Source organism: Gopherus evgoodei, chromosome 8 (genome assembly GCF_007399415.2).
Source record: "Gopherus evgoodei ecotype Sinaloan lineage chromosome 8, rGopEvg1_v1.p, whole genome shotgun sequence".
NCBI classification, from domain to species: domain Eukaryota; kingdom Metazoa; phylum Chordata; order Testudines; family Testudinidae; genus Gopherus; species Gopherus evgoodei.
The window spans coordinates 92,022,792-92,041,022 of NC_044329.1; the positions used below are offsets into that span (position 1 = coordinate 92,022,792).

General features: G+C 40.7%; 1 protein-coding gene across 13 annotated transcripts in view; it reads right to left on the reverse strand.

The window, feature by feature from the left end:
* LRRC7 (leucine rich repeat containing 7) overlaps positions 1-18,231 on the reverse strand; it is a 369,343-nt gene that overhangs the window by 26,151 nt on the left and 324,961 nt on the right. For 10 of the 13 annotated variants that reach the window (XM_030571824.1, XM_030571822.1, XM_030571820.1 and 7 more), the window contains 3 exons: positions 17,115-17,333; positions 15,143-15,235; positions 8,082-8,156 (listed from right to left, as the gene is read on the reverse strand). In XM_030571824.1, the coding sequence (XP_030427684.1) occupies positions 8,082-8,156; positions 15,143-15,235; positions 17,115-17,333 (387 nt within the window). Of the gene's footprint in view, positions 1-1,612; positions 1,620-8,061; positions 8,157-15,142; positions 15,236-17,114; positions 17,374-18,231 lie in introns of those variants that run through there. The other 3 variants (XM_030571833.1, XM_030571829.1, XM_030571830.1) reach the window with 3 other exon arrangements.

Genomic DNA, 18,231 nt, shown 5'->3' on the forward strand with positions numbered 1-18,231 from the left:
GATCTAGACCGGTGCCGAGAGTAGTACGACGGCGACCTGGATCTCGAACGGTGTCGTACTCCCGGTGTCGCAGGTAGCGGTCCCGGGACTGCGAGCGGCGTCTAGATCTTGAGCGGCGACGCTGTGAGTGGTCCCTTGATTTAGATCGGGACCGCTGCTCGGTAGTGCCTGGCGAATGCGGCCGTACCATGGCGGGCTTGCCCAGCGATTGTATAACCCGCACCGGCGGTTCCGGGGGTTGGGGCAGCTCGGGCTCTGTCAATGCGATGATGTCGCGTGCCGCTGAGAAGGTCTCCGGCGTGGAGGGCGCGACGAGCTCGACCCCCGTCCTCACCGGGGAGCTGAATGGCACCGGACTCAACGGCCTCTGAGGGGCCGGAGTCGACGGTGCGGCGACGCTCGGTGCCGTGGCAGATGACGGTGCCGGGCGGTCAGATTTTGAGGCACGCTCTGACTGTGGTGCAGTTGCAGGCACCGCAGGAGCCCTGTGCTTTTTGCTCCTCGGGGAGAGGGAGCGGTGCCGGCTAGGGTGCTGGGCGGGAAGTTGGAGCCCTCGCCGGCGCCGGGCGGTCCGGAGCGGAGGCGACACTTGGTCCCGGTGCCGGAGTCGGTGCCGACGGTGGGGGAGTCAGCGCTGCCTCCATCAGGATCTGCTTCAGGCGACTGTCCCGCTCTTTCTTAGTTCGGGGCTTGAACGCCTTGCAGATCCGACACTTGTCCACAAGGTGGGACTCGCCTAGGCACCTCAGACAGGAGTCATGCGGGTCTCCTGTTGGCATTGGCCGATGACAGGCCGCACAAGGCTTAAAGCCGGGTGAACCGGGCATGGGCCCTGGCACCGCGGGGAGGAAAAAGGGGCGAACCCCCAATCCTCAGTATAACTATTTACAACTATGCTTACTTAACTTTATAACTACAACTAACACTATAATAACTAAACTATATACACTAAACTACAGAAGAGTGAAACGCTAGGGAGGTGGAGAACGGCTAGGAGTGCTCCACAGTTCCAACGACCGACACGGGCAGTAAGAAGGAACTGAGGAGCGGGTGGGCCAGCAGGGGTATATATCAGGCGCCATGCCGGCGCCACTCCAGGGGGCGACCTGCTGGCCCACCGAGTGTTGCTAGGGTAAAAAGTCTCCGACGAGCGTGCACGCGGTGCGCGCACACCTAACTGGAATGGATATGAGCAAGCACTCGAAGAAGAATTTAGCTGTCTAAATCCAGGCCAAAGGGAGATGCGTATCTCTGCTTGGAATTAACAGCCATGAACCCTCTCCTGGAGTTAGGTGCCTAAGCCCTTTCTTGGGTTGGAAAAAAACCAAATCAAAACAAAAAACAGGGGTTCTGGTGCTTCCCCCCACTTTATTACCTTTTGCCTAGTGGTTATAGCAGTCAGTCAAGACATGGTTCAGTTCCTCCTTCTGTCTGATGTGGAGCAGGAATTTGCACCCCTCAGAAGAGTGCTCTAATCACTGAGCTATGGGCTATTATGGGGTGTCTCTGTGTCCCTCCTGTTGAAATTTTTCCATTGTGTATAACCAATTAAATAGAGATTTGAACAGAAAATTGAATTTGGGTCACCCATATCCTGGGTGACTGTGCTAACCGCTTAGCTAAAGATTATAAAGGTACGACCATCACTTCCCTCCTCTGGCCTTCGAGAGTACATCTACGGATCAAGCCCTGCAGGTGACAAAAGTAGGGCAATGCCTAGTTTTACAATCCCGCCACGGCTTAGGCATGAACTAGGCAACTGAGATCAGCACTGAGGCAGATGTGCGCATGCTCAGCAGCAGATGTTTAGGTGCCTATACTGGCAGAAAGCTAGACTGAGAGGCCTACAGAATTAGGCAGCAGCTAAGTGGTGAATGCCAGTGGTAGCTAAATGTTGGAATTAAGCAGTTAGTGGCAGTTAGGCACTTTAATCCCTTTGTGAATCAGGACCTAAGTGTATATGAGTCCAATCCAGCAAGCCCTCTACATGCAGGACTCCAGTTTAAGCACTGAGAATTTTGTGCACTGAAGGGTTGGGTGCATATCTGTCTTTAGAGAAATCTTGAAATACACAACTTACAGCAAGCAACATTTATATCTCAGATTTGACACAGCTAGTTAGCTATAAGTGGCAATAGGGCTACTAAGAATGAGCATGCTCCAAGAATCCACCAGCATTTCACTGTGAGGAAGCAAGCTGGTCTTGTGGTTAAGATATTGGACTGGGAATCCGAGTTCAATTTTTGTCTGTGATCGCAGGCAAGTCACTTAACCAGACTTAATTTCTTATTTGTGCAAGAGGGGTGATAATACTTTGTCGGTCTTTGTCTATTAGAGTCTGCACTCTTCAGGATAAGGACTGTTTCTTATAGTTTAACTGTGTATCTAGTGCTTAGCAAAACAGGACCTCAATCTTGGGTTTGGGTTGCGCTAGACATTTCTAGTCCCCAGGTGTCACTCTGCAAAGTGCAGTTTGGGCCTTCTCTAGCTGACAGCTCTGTTCTAGATGTTGTCCAGGAATACAGCTGGTTAAAAAATTTAAAAGTTTGGAATGTCAACATAAATATGGTGAAATTTTCATGAAAATAATGTCTTGTTTTTTGCCAGCTATAAACGGGAAGAGGGGCAAGGACCATACAGCTGACAAAGTAAAAAATGACGTGCGACTGGGACAAGGGGATAAGGGTGATGAGGCAGGAGCTTTTCCTGTTCTTTCCCAACAACACCCTTCTATAGCTGGAGAAGATCCAAACTGGTAACTGGGGTGAGAACAGAACACAGAAGCAGCTTTCATCCAATAATACCTTTTGATTTTAAAAAAACAAAACTGTGGTTCATAGTTTGGCTTGGATCCAATCTGTCCCCACACTTGCAGGAGAACTACTCCAACACTACTAGAGGTGAATGGACAGAAAGAGAAGAACTAATTCCCCTGAAACATAACCTGTGGGTGCATGGAGGGAGGACACATGACTGCATGAAATCTCCCAGCTTGTTTTTTAACATGTTAATATGGATCTGGTTCTTCTGGAGCATCTGTAACAGTCTGACTCTGAATAGGCCACGCTGCTGTGGCGCCAAGATCTGCTTCTTTCTGATGCTTGCACAGTTCTGAAAGCTGTAGATATTTATGTCTGAACAAGTCACATATCATACACAATCACTTGGGTGCTTTCAAACTTTTCGGAACAAAAGTTTGAAAGTACCCACGTTTGAACATACAACATACAATTGTATGTTGGTCTTAAAGGAAAATTCATAAAACGATTAAGGAGACAGATAAAGACATACATGTCATGGAATACTGTATTTAAAATTGTTTATGTCAAGTTATTAACCATTGAGTTTATATACCCAATAATTTTAAGATTATTTAGATATTCAGGTTATTATTTCCATAATTTTAAACTACATTGTAAACATTATCAGAGGCAAGACAATGAGTACTACTGCAACTTGCTGATTTACTGTATGATTAAGGAATTCATGCTGCCTTAAACTGAGGACAAACATTTTGATTTAAGATTGATAATCATTATCTCCAAATCACTATTATGGTTTTTAAAACTCAGTTTCTAAATGTGCAGTCCTACTCTGAAAAGTTATTCTGAAAAAATTGGCATATGGAGTTCCATATTTACTGTCTCACTGATTCCAAATTGAATTTGCTTTGTATAAAAGTAAACAGATTATACTTTGCCAATTCTGCAAATTTACCTGGACTCTGAGGCATAAGTTGGGTTCTCTCATCCTTGCGCACTATTATCAGTAATTGAGGTTCTGCAGGTCAGATCACTCACTGACTTCTGCACAACCCCATTAGCCTTCAATGGCATTGTACAGATACTAGAGAAGGTATAATTGGAAGACAGTAGGGTTGCACAAGGGTAACTGAGGACATAATTTGCCTAGGATGTGTCTGTTACTGGTGATAATGTACAAAAGTAAAACACTGTTTACTTCCCAGCTTGAGTTTGGTACTGAGAAAAAACATATTACATTTGATATGGAAACGGTGAGAAACAAACCTGGAATGCCATGATGCCATTTTTAGAAAGTCACTCTTTAGAACAAAACAGCAATGTAAACTCCCTTGACTTCATTGTGCCTGAAAGGCACTCTCCCAGTGGTGGCACCAACCAGGTAGAGGCAGGTACTGTGACTACTGCTATGCCTCTTCATGAAGTTCAGTTTACTCCTCCGACACATCTAGCCAGCCTTGCCAGGCACTGCACAGAGAAGAGGGAAAGCTAAGCATCACTTTCTTCCCACACCTTTTAAGGGTGCACAGGTGGGGAAGGAAAGACTGCTTGTGTGCTTCCTCTTCTCTCCACATTTCTACATATGGGTCAAATGCAATCCTATTTTATTAACTCGATAAACTTTGCTAAAGTAGTTCACTAACAGGAGACAGTTGCACTTCTTTAATTGTTTTTCACTTGAAGCTGTTTTTCAGTTACCTATGGTAACTGAATGGTGTTCACAGGCAAAATTGGCTCTAAGCTACCACCATGAATCATGTTGTTAGACCTCGCAGTCTACTAGGTACAATAAATATTTTCGTCTAACCTGTTTTTCCTCTCAAGAACAAAGTAATCATAACTAATTGAGTGTCACTGTTCAAATGAGATCAGAAGTATAAAAGGTATAATAAATTAGGCTGGTAGGTAAACCATCTGCACTGTTTTTCAGTTACAGTGCATTCACTCTTGCAGTATGGACAGCATTAAAGAGAGAGAATGCAGTTCCAAAAGTTGCAGATAAATTTATTATTAATACTTGTCACCTATTTGGAATACATATGTTTTGTCTTTCTTGTATTTAATTATATCAAGAAGACTCCTGCCTGTTGATGTATAAGTGAAAGAGTACAGACCAGATTAACAGAAAAATTCCACATAATTTAAAATCGAAAGCAGACATCCCATGCAATTATGTATTGCTGCTATTATACCTCCAGCATTCCTTTGCATCTCTTGATCTCAGTTGCTTTGATTCTAAAGAGCACTGAGTCAACCTAGTGACAAGGGCATTTCCAGAAATTATCTCTCATGGGGTCAGTCAAATTACTGCACTTCTGCAATTATCAGGCTACAATGTAGGAAGTACAGAACAATTTATTACAGCAGTGCCATTAGCATGTGTTACTGTTAATGGTAGATAACTCAATGCCATTCACATGTTGTACTGTGAGTGCTTGTGAACAAATGTCCTTGTTGTATGACATCATGAAAAATCACTTGAGATAACATGACAACTATGAAATTAAACTAGGTCTGAACTGTACACTCTAGATAAAAATTAAATAATGTACAGAATAGTAGAATCCATCATCTACACTTGTATAAAACAGTACAAATTACAAAGGATTCTATCAGGAATACTCCCACAGTTTCTGCACATTGCTTGCAACTTTAGACAACATTCTTATCTCATTATTTTTTGTACTATTCTTTGTTTGTTTGCTTTACTTAACCTACCATCAATGTTCTGCTTTATAATTATAGCTGTCTTTTATTTAAAACACTTAATTTAGATTTGTTAGCTGATTTCTTTAATTCATTGCTCTCTGGAACACTTTCAAGTAATATAATAAAACATAACATAACATTAATAAATTAGTTCATATAGATGTATGTTAACTGCAAACAAATTAGGAACAATGAAGGCCTGATTCAAAGCTTGTTGAAGTTAATGAGATTCTTTCTAGTGCAAGGTGACCTTGGAGAACAGGAGAACAGGTATGATACAGTAGCGTAACTGCAGATTGCCCCACTATAAAGTTTGTAAAATACAATGTACCTCAACCCCAGGATGAGTTCAAGAGGGTTCAAAGTCTGCTATGAACCTTTTGCACAGCTAGAATCATTCTTCCCTCACTCACATACTCACTCCGCCTGAAAATACTATTTATAGTGACAATATATTTTCCAGGTAAAAATAATGGTTTCCAAGATTCTGTAGAAAAGCATCTTTTTTTTCTTTTAAAAAAAAAGTATAGTTATTTGCTATTACTTCTGAGTGAGAAATCTTGATCTTCCACCAGTGGAGAATTTCTAAAATGCTGTCAGGGCAGTTTGCCTTGCCTTTGCCTGGATTACACCAGGGGACCTGATTTAAATAGTTCATACTAAAAGGCAGAGCTTTCATTTGAAATCAATTGACAAAAAAGGCCCCAGGTTTCTTCTGAGGCCATTCAAATGTTTTTGTTCTCCAGCATAAGGGGAGTCAGTTCTTCTGGGGAGAGTATTTCAAAGATATTCACATAGTGAAGGAGAGGCAAAGTACTGCAGTCACATTTCTTTGTGAAAATGTGACTGCAGTGAAATTTGGTCTTATACGGGAAGAAAATGAGACTTAAACATGACTTGAGTTAATAAAATGTTCAAATTCTTGCTTTCATTCACGTACAAGAAACAAGCAAAAGAATAACACAAATACCATGACGTTATTTATTTATACAACAGCACAATTGTTGAGATCAAAAAATTTTGCATACACTTATAGTGACTAAAAGAAGTAAACAATTTTAGAAAGTTGTAGGGAAAACTGCTTTTTATCATCTCAGAGTAGCTCTATTGTTGGCTTTGCATTTGAAGACAATAAATGGGACTGTTATATCTGTTGCCATTCGAAGTATGGGTTTACATATAGTTGGGTCCTTTACAGAGCCTTACCTACATCATCCAGAGAGCCTGAGATCAGGGCTGGCTTTAGGAAGTGCGGGGCTCAATTCAAACTGTTTCGACGGGGCCCCAGCAGGGAAGACAAAAAAAATTAAAAAGAGACACGTAAAAAAAACACGGGGGGGGTTGTACTATCTGAGCGGTGCTCCGAGTCTTCGGCTGCGGGTCCTTCACTCACTCAAGATCTTCAGCGGCACTGAAGAACCCGCCGCTGAAGACCCAAACAAGAGAAGGACCCAGCACCCAAGTGCTGCCGAAGACCCAGAGCGCCACCACGTGAGTAAAAATTAAAAAGGCGCCTCTAGCCAGGGAAGAGATTCTCACTGGGTATGGGGTCCTCTTAGGCGCGGGGCCCGATTCGGGGGAATTGGTGGAATTGGCCTAAAGCTGGCCCTGCCTGAGATTATGCTCCTGCTACTAGATCCATGATTTCAACTCTGCAGGGCAGGTGAAATGGCATTCCCAGTGCAGATCCCTTTCATTTGGAGTGTATTATCCTGTTAGTTTAACAGAGCTGGAATCTGTTGATCTTGATGCAAAGCACATTTACGAGGGTTTTACCTGTGTGAGAGAACTGTGTGGAGGACCATTCTTTATTTTTGGTCAGTCTGTTCTCTGGAACTGATTACAGGAGTATGTGCATTGCACATAGACAGAGGTAATGAGATGGGCACCTCACTGTACATAAAGAGGAGCCCAATGCTTCCCTCTCTGAAAAGTACATGGGAGGGCAAAAACGATGGGGAAAAAACTCTCTATCAAGTTCATCTTGATGCCACAGGCTCATTTCAAAAAGGAGCAGACTGTGGTCTATGGGAGGGAGAAAGGTCACAGTTTCCAGACCCTGTGGATCCAGAGCATAAGCCTACTGTGCTTGAGCCAATCCTGGCAACAGACTTTCTCTCTGAACCATTCTCTGCAGGGTCTAGTAGCTTCCTCTGTGTTGCCATTAACTCTTCCTTCCTGTGCCTGAACACTACCATCCTCTGAGGGAGCAGAAGCCACAGAGAAGAATGAATATTGCTTGGACCTCATGCCCCACTACTGTGTAATGCTGAGCTCTGATCTCAGAGATTTCTCCAGGAGGGTTTCTTCAGCTCTCAGGAAGGTGGTGCATGCCACTGAGACAAGTTGTCTCTTTTCTTCATGTTTCCCATCCCTTCCACACTGGTTTGTTCCCATTCCCTCTGAGAAAGGGAAGAGAAATGCCCACCTCTAAATAAAGTACTATGAATTAATTATAAACTAAATTAATAAACCAAATTAGCTAACAAGAAGTGCAAAATAATCTAGACTAATTGGCAGTGAGGAAAAAAATTACTTGTATATTGTGCAAATTTGATCTAGAACTAAATTAAAACTAAAAACTAAACAAAAAACATAGTTCCCTCTTACCTTAAGGATCTTATCACCAGGCTGGAGCAGGCTGGATGCTGGTCCATCAGGCTGAACCCTAGTAACAAAGATACCCTATAAGTCAGAAGTAACAGAGGTTAGGATTCTATTACCAAGCACTAGCTAAAGGTTCATTTGATATTTTATATTAAAAATGGAGGAACTTCAGCGACAACCCCATGTTCTATGTAGCTCAGTTTCTAAAAGGTCCCATTCACTGAGATTTAAAAAGATTTGATATTGTGCAACAGCAGAAAAACTGCCAGTCACCATGCAATAATAATTTAGAAATATGCATACTTGAACCAGTCACTAAGAGTGATTTGTCCAGCTCCAAAGGATGGTGTTGAACTATATATGCACTATAGAAACTATTTTATTTTAAATCATCTGGAAGCCCTCCAGTACTCAGCTTTTCTGAATATACCCTCTAGATGTGACCCCAATTATCGCATGCACCCTTCAAAGAGGTGTTAGAACTGTTTCTCTCATTGATAATTTTACCTTTTATAAGTTTAAAAGATTTATGAACAGAAGTAGACCAGTGATTATAGACTCTTACTTTAGTAAAATACTGTTTTATCAAGCAAGTACCTGACTGCATGCATTACTGAAGCTTTCATAAAGAACTTTAAAGTACTGATGCTTGCGAAACATCCTGTAAGAGACCAGTACAATCATTTCCTGAAATCTGTCCAACTGCCTGTTTGCTGATCTGAAGGCTTTATATAATCCTGTTAATTCTTTAAAGCTAAAACTTTATAAGTAGCTAAGCAGCAGTCCCAAGTTACAGCACCTCTGTATTGTGCTCTCATGGTGTTTCTCTCCTGATATCAATTTAATTAGTTAGAGGTCATTTGGAGCTAAGATTCTAACTCTCAGAATAAGTCAACGTTTTCATCATTTCTGGATATAAGCGAAAGGAATGGGTTTATTGGGAGGAAAATGAAGCAAGAGCTTGTTAGTTACAGTCTAATTTATGCAGGATGCTTATTTAATTTTACTTAGATGGGGAAAAAAGCATTATGCTCAAAAGCACACCTTTTGTGATTTATTGGCCACCAGGCTCATTGCATAAGTTTCTTTTAGTCCTATGTCTCAGAAATGAACAACTTAAAAGATGGCAAAATTAAATGGAAAAGAGTGGTTTTAGTTCCAGTATTTCAGGGAAGTATAGTGTACAAACTAAGAACTGAAATATAATTTCTGGCTGATCATCACATTTTGAACATTTCACATAAAAACACCCCATGAAACACAATCTCTTCATCGTTATCCTCAGACCTGTTTACTGTGTATCCTGTTTTCTATGCGTCTCTTTGAACTGTAAGATTTTAGGAAGAGGATTGTCTTAACTTCTGGGTTTCATGTTGTCAGTACCAAGAAATTATATTTTTTTCATCATCATTCAATCCATGGTGATTCCACGGCAGTTTACAGGCCTTTTGTAGCTCATCACCTTCCTTCCTGAACCCTCAGACAAGGTTCATTCCCACCATTGCTGTTTTGTCTTGTCAGCACAATAAACCTTCTGAGGAAGGAGGGTGGAATTCTCTTGTGTAGCTTGCATTTGTTCACCCATCTGGTCTATATGCTATCATACTTATGAGACAGATCTGCTATTCAGCACCCCTGACGTGGACACAGAGGCAAAATGAGTACAGACATGCATGGAATTAAGCAGCAGACCTAAACTTTTATTAAACTTTAACATAGGGGAGGGGCACTACCCACCCATTACCCATACTCTCCTATACTAGGCATTTAATTGGTTCCAGTGAGAGGTTACAGGTCTCTTTACTATATAATGGGGGTAGGACTCAGCTCTCACAGAGCCAGAGCACCCTCACCCTATGATGGGGCAGAGGGTGAGCCACAATGCGAAGGACACAAGTCTGACCCTGGCACACAAAAGCCACAAGGTCTCACCTTATCACATGAGCCCAAGGCTCATCACCAAAATCCCAGATCTTCTACTTCTGGGAAACATTCATTTTATTCTCTTAACCACACTGGAAACCAGGTGCAAGTTGTGACAAATAAACAACTCCATCCCAGTACCACAGTTAGTTACTTAACCAACTGTGGTTTGAAGATGCTCTGAAAAAAGGCAAAAAACTCCCTGGATCTCTGCCAATTGGCCCATGGGAGAAATAATTCCTTTCTGAACCCCAAACCGATATTGGCTAGACCAGCAGCATCTCTCAGGCCAGGTTCCCATTCCTAGTTCAGGTGGGTAGGATGGGATATTGGATCGGAGCTGTAAGAGGCTACCCATGCCTCCTGCACTGGGTTAAATTCTGGGAACTGGGGAATGCTGGCCATTCAGCACCCCTCTCCCCCAGATGACCAATGGGTGCCAGAGACTTCTGGAAGAGGAGCTACCTATTGCCCCTTAGTGAATATTTCCCTTCCTTGTTGCTGGGCCTGTCTCGCATTCACCGCTGGACATCAAGTTCCCCCATGTGTTTATGTGGGTGGATGGCATTTTTTATGTTCTCAGTTACTTCTCTGTTCCTTTGGTCCCCCTCTGAATCATTTTGTTTGCACTCTATCGGTCATAACCTACTTCTCTGCTTTTACCTAAATCATTTCACTATGTTTAACCAGCATCTTTGGTTCTTCTCTCCGTTATATAGGTCCTGCTTGGAAATAAAGATTGGTTAAATAAACTTCCTCTTGATTTAGTTTGGAATCTGACCTCTGGGTAGCACACAGAAGGGGGAGGGCAGGGAGGCCAGACCATTTAAAAAACATGATCCAGAAGGTACTGCACATAGGAAAAGAGTTGAGGACTCCATCAAAATAACTGCTAGGTGATTAGGAAACTGAGACAAGGAGAGGTCACTCAGAGTTGCTGTTGGCTAAGGTTATTATGGACTGAGCAGGCAAGATGATCTAGGCAATTCTGAGACAGTGTTACTCCATCAGCACATCTTATTTTAACTATCTATTATTATGAGGATGAATATTCTTAAAGCTATACGATGTGCTATAAGTTTACTGATTTTACATGGAATACAGTAAAATACTGTACATGAAGTTTTATATCTGAATTATTGGAATTGTATGATGAGAAAGAGTTGAACCCCACTGTGACCTTTAAAATATTATAAATATGCAAATAATGATTGAAGCATTAAAAACACTTAAAAGATCTCAAGTAAAAAACATGTAAGGATTTAAGAACAATGATTTGAAATAACCTGAAATAATTAATTTCTTTGATAAAAAGAAATAATGTAGAAATGCAACCCCACACAGACTAACACACACACTCTCTCAAAAGACAATTCTCTGGTCCAATTTAAACTTTTCTTGATTAATTGTTAATCATATTAAAATATATGGTTATAATTTTGCTATATACAGTTGTTACAGAATCAAATTTATTACTTATGCAGATACATTAATGAGGGAACATGGTTTCTTTTTCAAAAGAAAAGCGTGAAGAATTTTAATTGTCAAAACAACTGATACAGAATTTCATTATAATATCATAAGCCAATTTAGGAACCATGACATGAAGTCACATTTACATTAATTATAAAGCACATTGGAAAGACCATATAAAGCAACATTTCAGCCTCCAGGTAGGAGAACCAATACATTTTTAAGTACTACAAGTTCAAATGTCTATTGGTTATACAGAATAAAATGATCTACTCCCTGTAGTCCAAATTCACAGAATCATAGAATATCAGGGTTGGAAGGGACCTCAGGAGGTCATCTAGTCCAACCCCTTGCTCAAAGCAGGACCAATTCCCAACTAAATCATCCCAGCCAGGGCTTTGTCAAGCCTGACCTTAAAAACCTCTAATGAAGGAGATTCCACCACCTCCCTAGGTAACCCATTCCAGTGCTTTATCACCCTCCTGGCGAAAAAGTTTTCCCTAATGTCCAACCTAAACCTCCCCCACTGCAACTTGAGACCATTACTCCTTGTTCTGTCATCAGGTACCACTGAGAACAGTCTAGATTAATCCTCCTTTGGAACTCCCTTTCAGGTAGTTGAAAGCAGCTATCAAATCCCCCCTCATTCTTCTCTTCTGCAGATTAAACAATCCCAGTTCCCAAGCCTCTCCTCATAAGTCATGTGCTTCAGCCCCCTAATCATTTTTGTTGCCCTCCGCTGGACTCTTTCCAATTTTTCCACATCCTTCTTGTAGTGTGGGGCCCAAAACTGGACACAGTACTCCAGATGAGGCCTCATCAATGTCAAATAGAGAGGAATGATCACATTCCTCCAATTCAGTAATTGACAATGTAAAAAATCATCAGAACCTGTCCATATTATATGGGTATCTTCAAAGGCATTTGACATTTTCTGTAAATATTAATTTTCCTTTCAAGTTTAATGGAAGCTGATGGGAAATTTAAAAAAAATGATGGAGTCTAAGTCTACATATGAAGATTTGTTTTTAAAAAAAAAGCTGATCCCATGATTTGCTTAGCATTCTCAGCTCACACTGAAATTTGTGGGCATAGATGGGTGCAGAGATGAGGGTGCTGGCCACCCAGCAGGTTTGGGTCTAATCTTAACAAAGAATACACCATGTTTAAAATATACAAATTTATAGTCTTTTATATGTAACAAGCTCCACTTAGTTTTAGTACGCATCACAGATTAATTCAGACGCCTCAGAGTCCACTTTCTAATCTCTAGACCATTTGAATTTGATAACCCTTTATTGTCACACTTTTATTTGTCCCCATTTTGCTGACTAAAGAGATATATCATTCTCCTAGACTATTTAATATAAACATGCAATAGATCTAGATGTTTATTACCAAAAACTTCACAATCCTGATTACTAAAAGGCATGCTCATTTATAGGGAAACGTGTGGAGAGTCTTCTATAGACCTTTCCACACTATTAATCTGCAGAGTACAGATAGTATCTGTTGTGTTTGGCTGAGTAGGCAAAAGCCTAGGCAACTGAAGCTAGTTAATGACACTACTACTGTTCAAAATACCAGTGAATTTATCCTCCTAATTAGAGACCAATCCAACCCGCACTGAAATCAATTGGAATCTTTTCAACTACATCAGAAGGAGTTGGATCAGGTCCCAGTTTTGTTCTGGAAAAAATATATGCTTACAACTAGGGTGACCAGGTGTTGCTGTTGCCCTCTTCTCCTCATGCAGCTGCACAGTCTGTTGCCCCATCCCCGGCACCCAGGAGTTGAAGGTATGTGAATCCCCATCTCCGAGTGCTGGGAATGGGGCTACACACCCATCCCACTCACTGCATCCCTCCCCATCCCAACCACCTCCCGCATCCCCATGCTCCCGTCATTGCATCCCTCCCCATCTCACCCCATCCCCCTAACTGCATCCCTCCCCTGTCCCATCCTGCCCCCCACACCTATCCATCCCAGTCCTGTGCCCCCACTCTCCCACTCATCTTCTCTACCTCCCACAGCCACCACCCATGTCTCTCACCCCCACACCCTTGCACCCCATTCACCTCCATACACTGCTGCACTCTCATTATGTCTCTATATATCCCTGTGCCCCTCACCTCCCAGAGCCACCACCCCCATGTCCCTCATCCCTCACACCCTTGCATCCCATTCACCTCCATACACTGCTGCACTCCCATTATGTCCCAATACACCCCTGTGCCCCCTACACTCCCTGTAGTCTTCTGCCTCCCCCGCATCCCCATCCACCCCACATACTCCCCCCTCCCCCCTGCTCTTGTCCTTGGCCTCTTTCCCTCCCCATCCTCTCTCCTCCATCCCCATCCCCATCTTTTCCCCTCCAGCCCACCAACCTCCCTTCCCGGCTGGGTGATTTAGGCAGCCCCTGGAAAAGTGTATGAAAAAGTGTCTCTGTGTAGGCAAGTGTGTGAATGCATTCACTGTATGTGTGTAAGAGACTGTGTCTTTGTATAGGGAGGTGCGTGTATTGCTGCATGTGTGTATACCTGTGTGAATAAAATTTTCAGCCTAACTCTCTGATTTTTATTCCTTTTGTTGGCTTGTGGGGAAAAAAATTGATGACATAAAGGTGTGTGTATTCATTTAATAAGTTTTTAAAAGAGCAGGGAACTCTAAAATAAATGTATTATTTCTTAAAAAGTAAATGTTGTTGACTAGTAATTGCAGAAGAGCCAATGCACCACACATTTGTCCCCATCTTTGTCTAGCTACATTATAAACTTTTTGTTGCAGATTCTCTCTTTCTGTGTGTATGTCCAGCATCTACCACACGAGAGCCCGGATCTTAGTTGGAGTCTCTAGGCACTAAACAACAATTGTAATAATAAATAATGTGGGAGTATATGTGCTAGTGCATGCTAGATGTGTACACATGAATACATGTGTGTATCTGCATGTAGATGTGGGAATCAGTTTCTACAGATTTATTTATATAGGTATCTCAACAGGTGTGCATTTCTGTGGTTGTGCTCTGTGGATTTGTATTTGGGCTTCAGGAGTGGGCCTTTAATGGACCCATTGCAACTGTGATAATGTGTGGTCCTAATTCCACACATAAAATTACAATAACTTTAGTGAACAAAAAACGTGGAGCTGATTATGAAAAATGGGAAGAGGAAGGGAAAGAATCATGAAAACCTTTGTGAAGTTTCATTTTTTTTAAAAATTACCCTTTTTGAGTATTTTGCTGCCAGCTCTAGCATCCTGTAACAAATAAAACCTGAACTTAACATAATACGTCTGTCAAAACAATAAATATTTTTTTGTTTGGGCCTTGCAGTGAAAATGAGCATGAGTGAGGGTGGGGGAGAGAGAGCGGGGGTAGGACAATGGTGTTCGGTTTACTGGAATTAGAAAATTGGCAACCCTACTTACAAGAAGTCAAGGGAGTTGGTACTTCGGAAAAAGCAAAAAGCTTGAAAAGATTAACTAGCCCAATAGAGGGAATAGCCTATTTGATTACACCTTTATTTATCAACCAGAAGGAAAATGCCCATTTTTGTTTAAAAAAGTCACATCCTGGACCAATTTCTATTGAATTTCACATGCTTGTATCTGAGGACATTGTTTGGATCGCTGTAATAAAGACTATTGGTAAGAAATTCATATCTTACCTTATCAGAAGGTTTGAATGGATTTCCTTGTCCACTTATTCCACCACTGATACTAAATCCAAGGCCAGGATTCTTTTCTATTCTTACACAAAACTATGTTAAAAAGATATGGAAAGATAATCGAACACAATCATTAAAGCTAATCTTCTAAACAAATGTGTCTCTGCCTGACACATTTTGGTTTATGGTGAACTATTGGAATTGACCATTCTGAATGATATTGTACAGAGTATTAAAAACCATTAAAATTGTTATTTTGAAGTACACAAATGTGATATTTCACCATTTTTAATATGCTGTCACACTTCTGAGGATCATCCAAACAATACCTGTGCCTGATAGGTACTATTTCTTCTTTATTCGTCTAACTGAAGAACACCTTACAAAGTAACTGTTAATCTAACTCAAAAGAAAATAGCCATAAAGGGCAAAATTAAAATAAACCGATGAGGAAAGTTATTATACGCAGTGTCCTCATTTCAGATCACTGCACTTTTGGTGGTTTAAAAGGAACTGAAGGCTAGCTAGAGGCTCTCCCCATTTTATATCCTCAGAATCTTCTATGAGGGAAGGATAGGATAGGGGTAAGTGACATCCATAGACACTGCTCACCAGAAAAATTCCAGAACTCAATGCAAGAGGCACCAGATCACACTAATGGTAATATGCAGAAGTCAACTGAAAAACCGCTGTTTCTCATTTCTCTGAGTCTTACTCCTTAAAAGCTGTTTTTCCTTCAATGTTTTGTTTATATAATGTTCAGACTTCTAAAGTACACACTCTTCCTCATACCTAAGAGCCTATACACTGTTCAATAAAACACATCTAAATGCACATGAATCCTTCTTTCTTCACGGTAGAAAATAGAATCATCCTCCACAACCAATCAATTCCCCCATCATCCCTCTCAAATCAATGCCAGAAAGAATAGATTGGCTTGCATTGTGTCCTAAAGGCCAAAAAACTCTGGATCAGTTGGACCATCTCAGAAAGTGTCAGTTCTTAGATTGACAATGATATTATTAAAATAACTGCAATAATAGGCCTGGTATAGCTCCCGTTAGTAAACGGAAAAATATCAATAGGAATTTGCACTGTGCTGGACTTTAGGTTTTCAGTTAATGTTAAGTAAAACATCACATTTAAATTTAAGCAGTACTTTTAGGAATAAAACTTTAAAAATACATTTATGTATACATCTGTCAGCTGTCCACAACATGGGTACATGTATGACATACTTGTTACTGAAGCAGTCATTTTAATTAGTGAATTGGGAGGAAATCTCAGCAACCTTCCTGATAAAAAGTGGATCATATTTGTCATTGATGCATCACTTGTTTGTTTGTAAGTAGGCTTTTTAGGTTCCCAAATATTAAAAGTATTCAAGTACCCAATTACAAAGTGGACAGAAATGGGAGCGGGTATACATTCTCCAAGTGAAACAAATTGCTACAGGCACAAATAATAAGACTGGAGCTGATTAAGGCCCTGAGACATTTCAATGAATGCTTTTAGAAAAATGGCATAATCAATGGTACAATTTATGTCCATTCAATTTGCTAATACCGTGTTAAGTGCAACCACAGTGGAATAACTCAGCTACAAAACAAAACTATAATGCTTTGGAAAAAATCATGATTCTGTTGCAGACAAAAATTTCTCTTTAAAATCTGTCCATAGGAACTCAAATATAAGTAGGCTCAAAGTTCTGCTCCTTCCATAAAATATCAGACTAATCACTCACATTGCTCAATGTTGTGTATATGGCAATTGCCATTCATAATCAACATGCCTAAGCATGTGCACACAATCATAAAACACTAAACAAAATTCTTGCAAATTGATAACTCTTACATAGACCAAGAATCATAAATTCCTGTTCATGTAGCCCCTCACTCTGCTGCTACCTGACAGGAAAAAAAAACCAAATGTTGCTTCATCAGCATGTTATTTTAGATACACATTTTCTCACCTGCTCCTGATAGCCATCCATACTCCTCTGCCCTTTGGTTTGGATTAAGCACCGCCCCGCCTGAGGTGCCCGAGAGCTCTGCGAAGAAGGGATCTGAATTGGCAGTGGTGATTGAAACTGCTGAATGGTCACTTTATTCATGTTTCCTTCATATTGCTGCTCTCGACTCCGATGTTGTAGGCTTTGAGATCCCATCAAAGTCTGGATATGGCTACCTGCCTGTGGGTAACGTAACCCGTTAGGCCAGAAATTCAGGAAGCTGAAAAGAAGCAATTATTACAACTTACACAGTCAAGTAAAAGCAAACCTCTAAAATAAATATCAGAGGTTTGCCTTTCGACCACAGTTGGAAACAACCGTGATTAAAACCCGTAAGGATTTATCCATTGCATTTAGTGAATCTAGGAGCCATAATTGAGATCAAATGTACAGAGTCTGATACATAAAAGGAAAATACTTTACGTCTTATTTCATGTTATATGTTTCTGCTCAGAAAAATCTCATGAAATGAAAACATATAACGATGAAATAAATAAGCACATTCTAAAGAATGTTAAATATTGGGTAGCATTGAATTTGAGGATAGCTTGGAACAGAGTTTATTCTCTATTGATCACAAATATAAATATTGGCCTAAATTGCATACTGTTTCAGGATTATCTATTTTAAAAAATCACATTTTATAATATAGTTAAAATTCAGTGCTTGTTTATAATCAGGTCACAGGCTAGCAGAAGCCAAGTGGATGCTATTCAGTATCAATGCATTGTCCCAATAAAGAATGTGGTTTTTACATGACCTTATGTTTACTAATGCCACTAATCGTATTATCAATTTTTTGGAAAGAGCTAGTAGTTTGTAATTTGGAAAGACTCATACTTTTCAAAATTATGGAAAATATTGAACTTGTGTTGTTTTGTTCACTGTCTTTTGATATTTATCAGAGAAAGGCCACTGATAACAGTCTTCAATCCCTGCTTATCTGTCACATTTTCAATTTTATTGCTCTAACATGTGGGGTTTGGTTTGTATGTTACTCTATTCTTGACATGGTAAAGTTGCACACTTGCTTACTTTTCAACATACATTCTGTTTATACACATAAATTACATACACA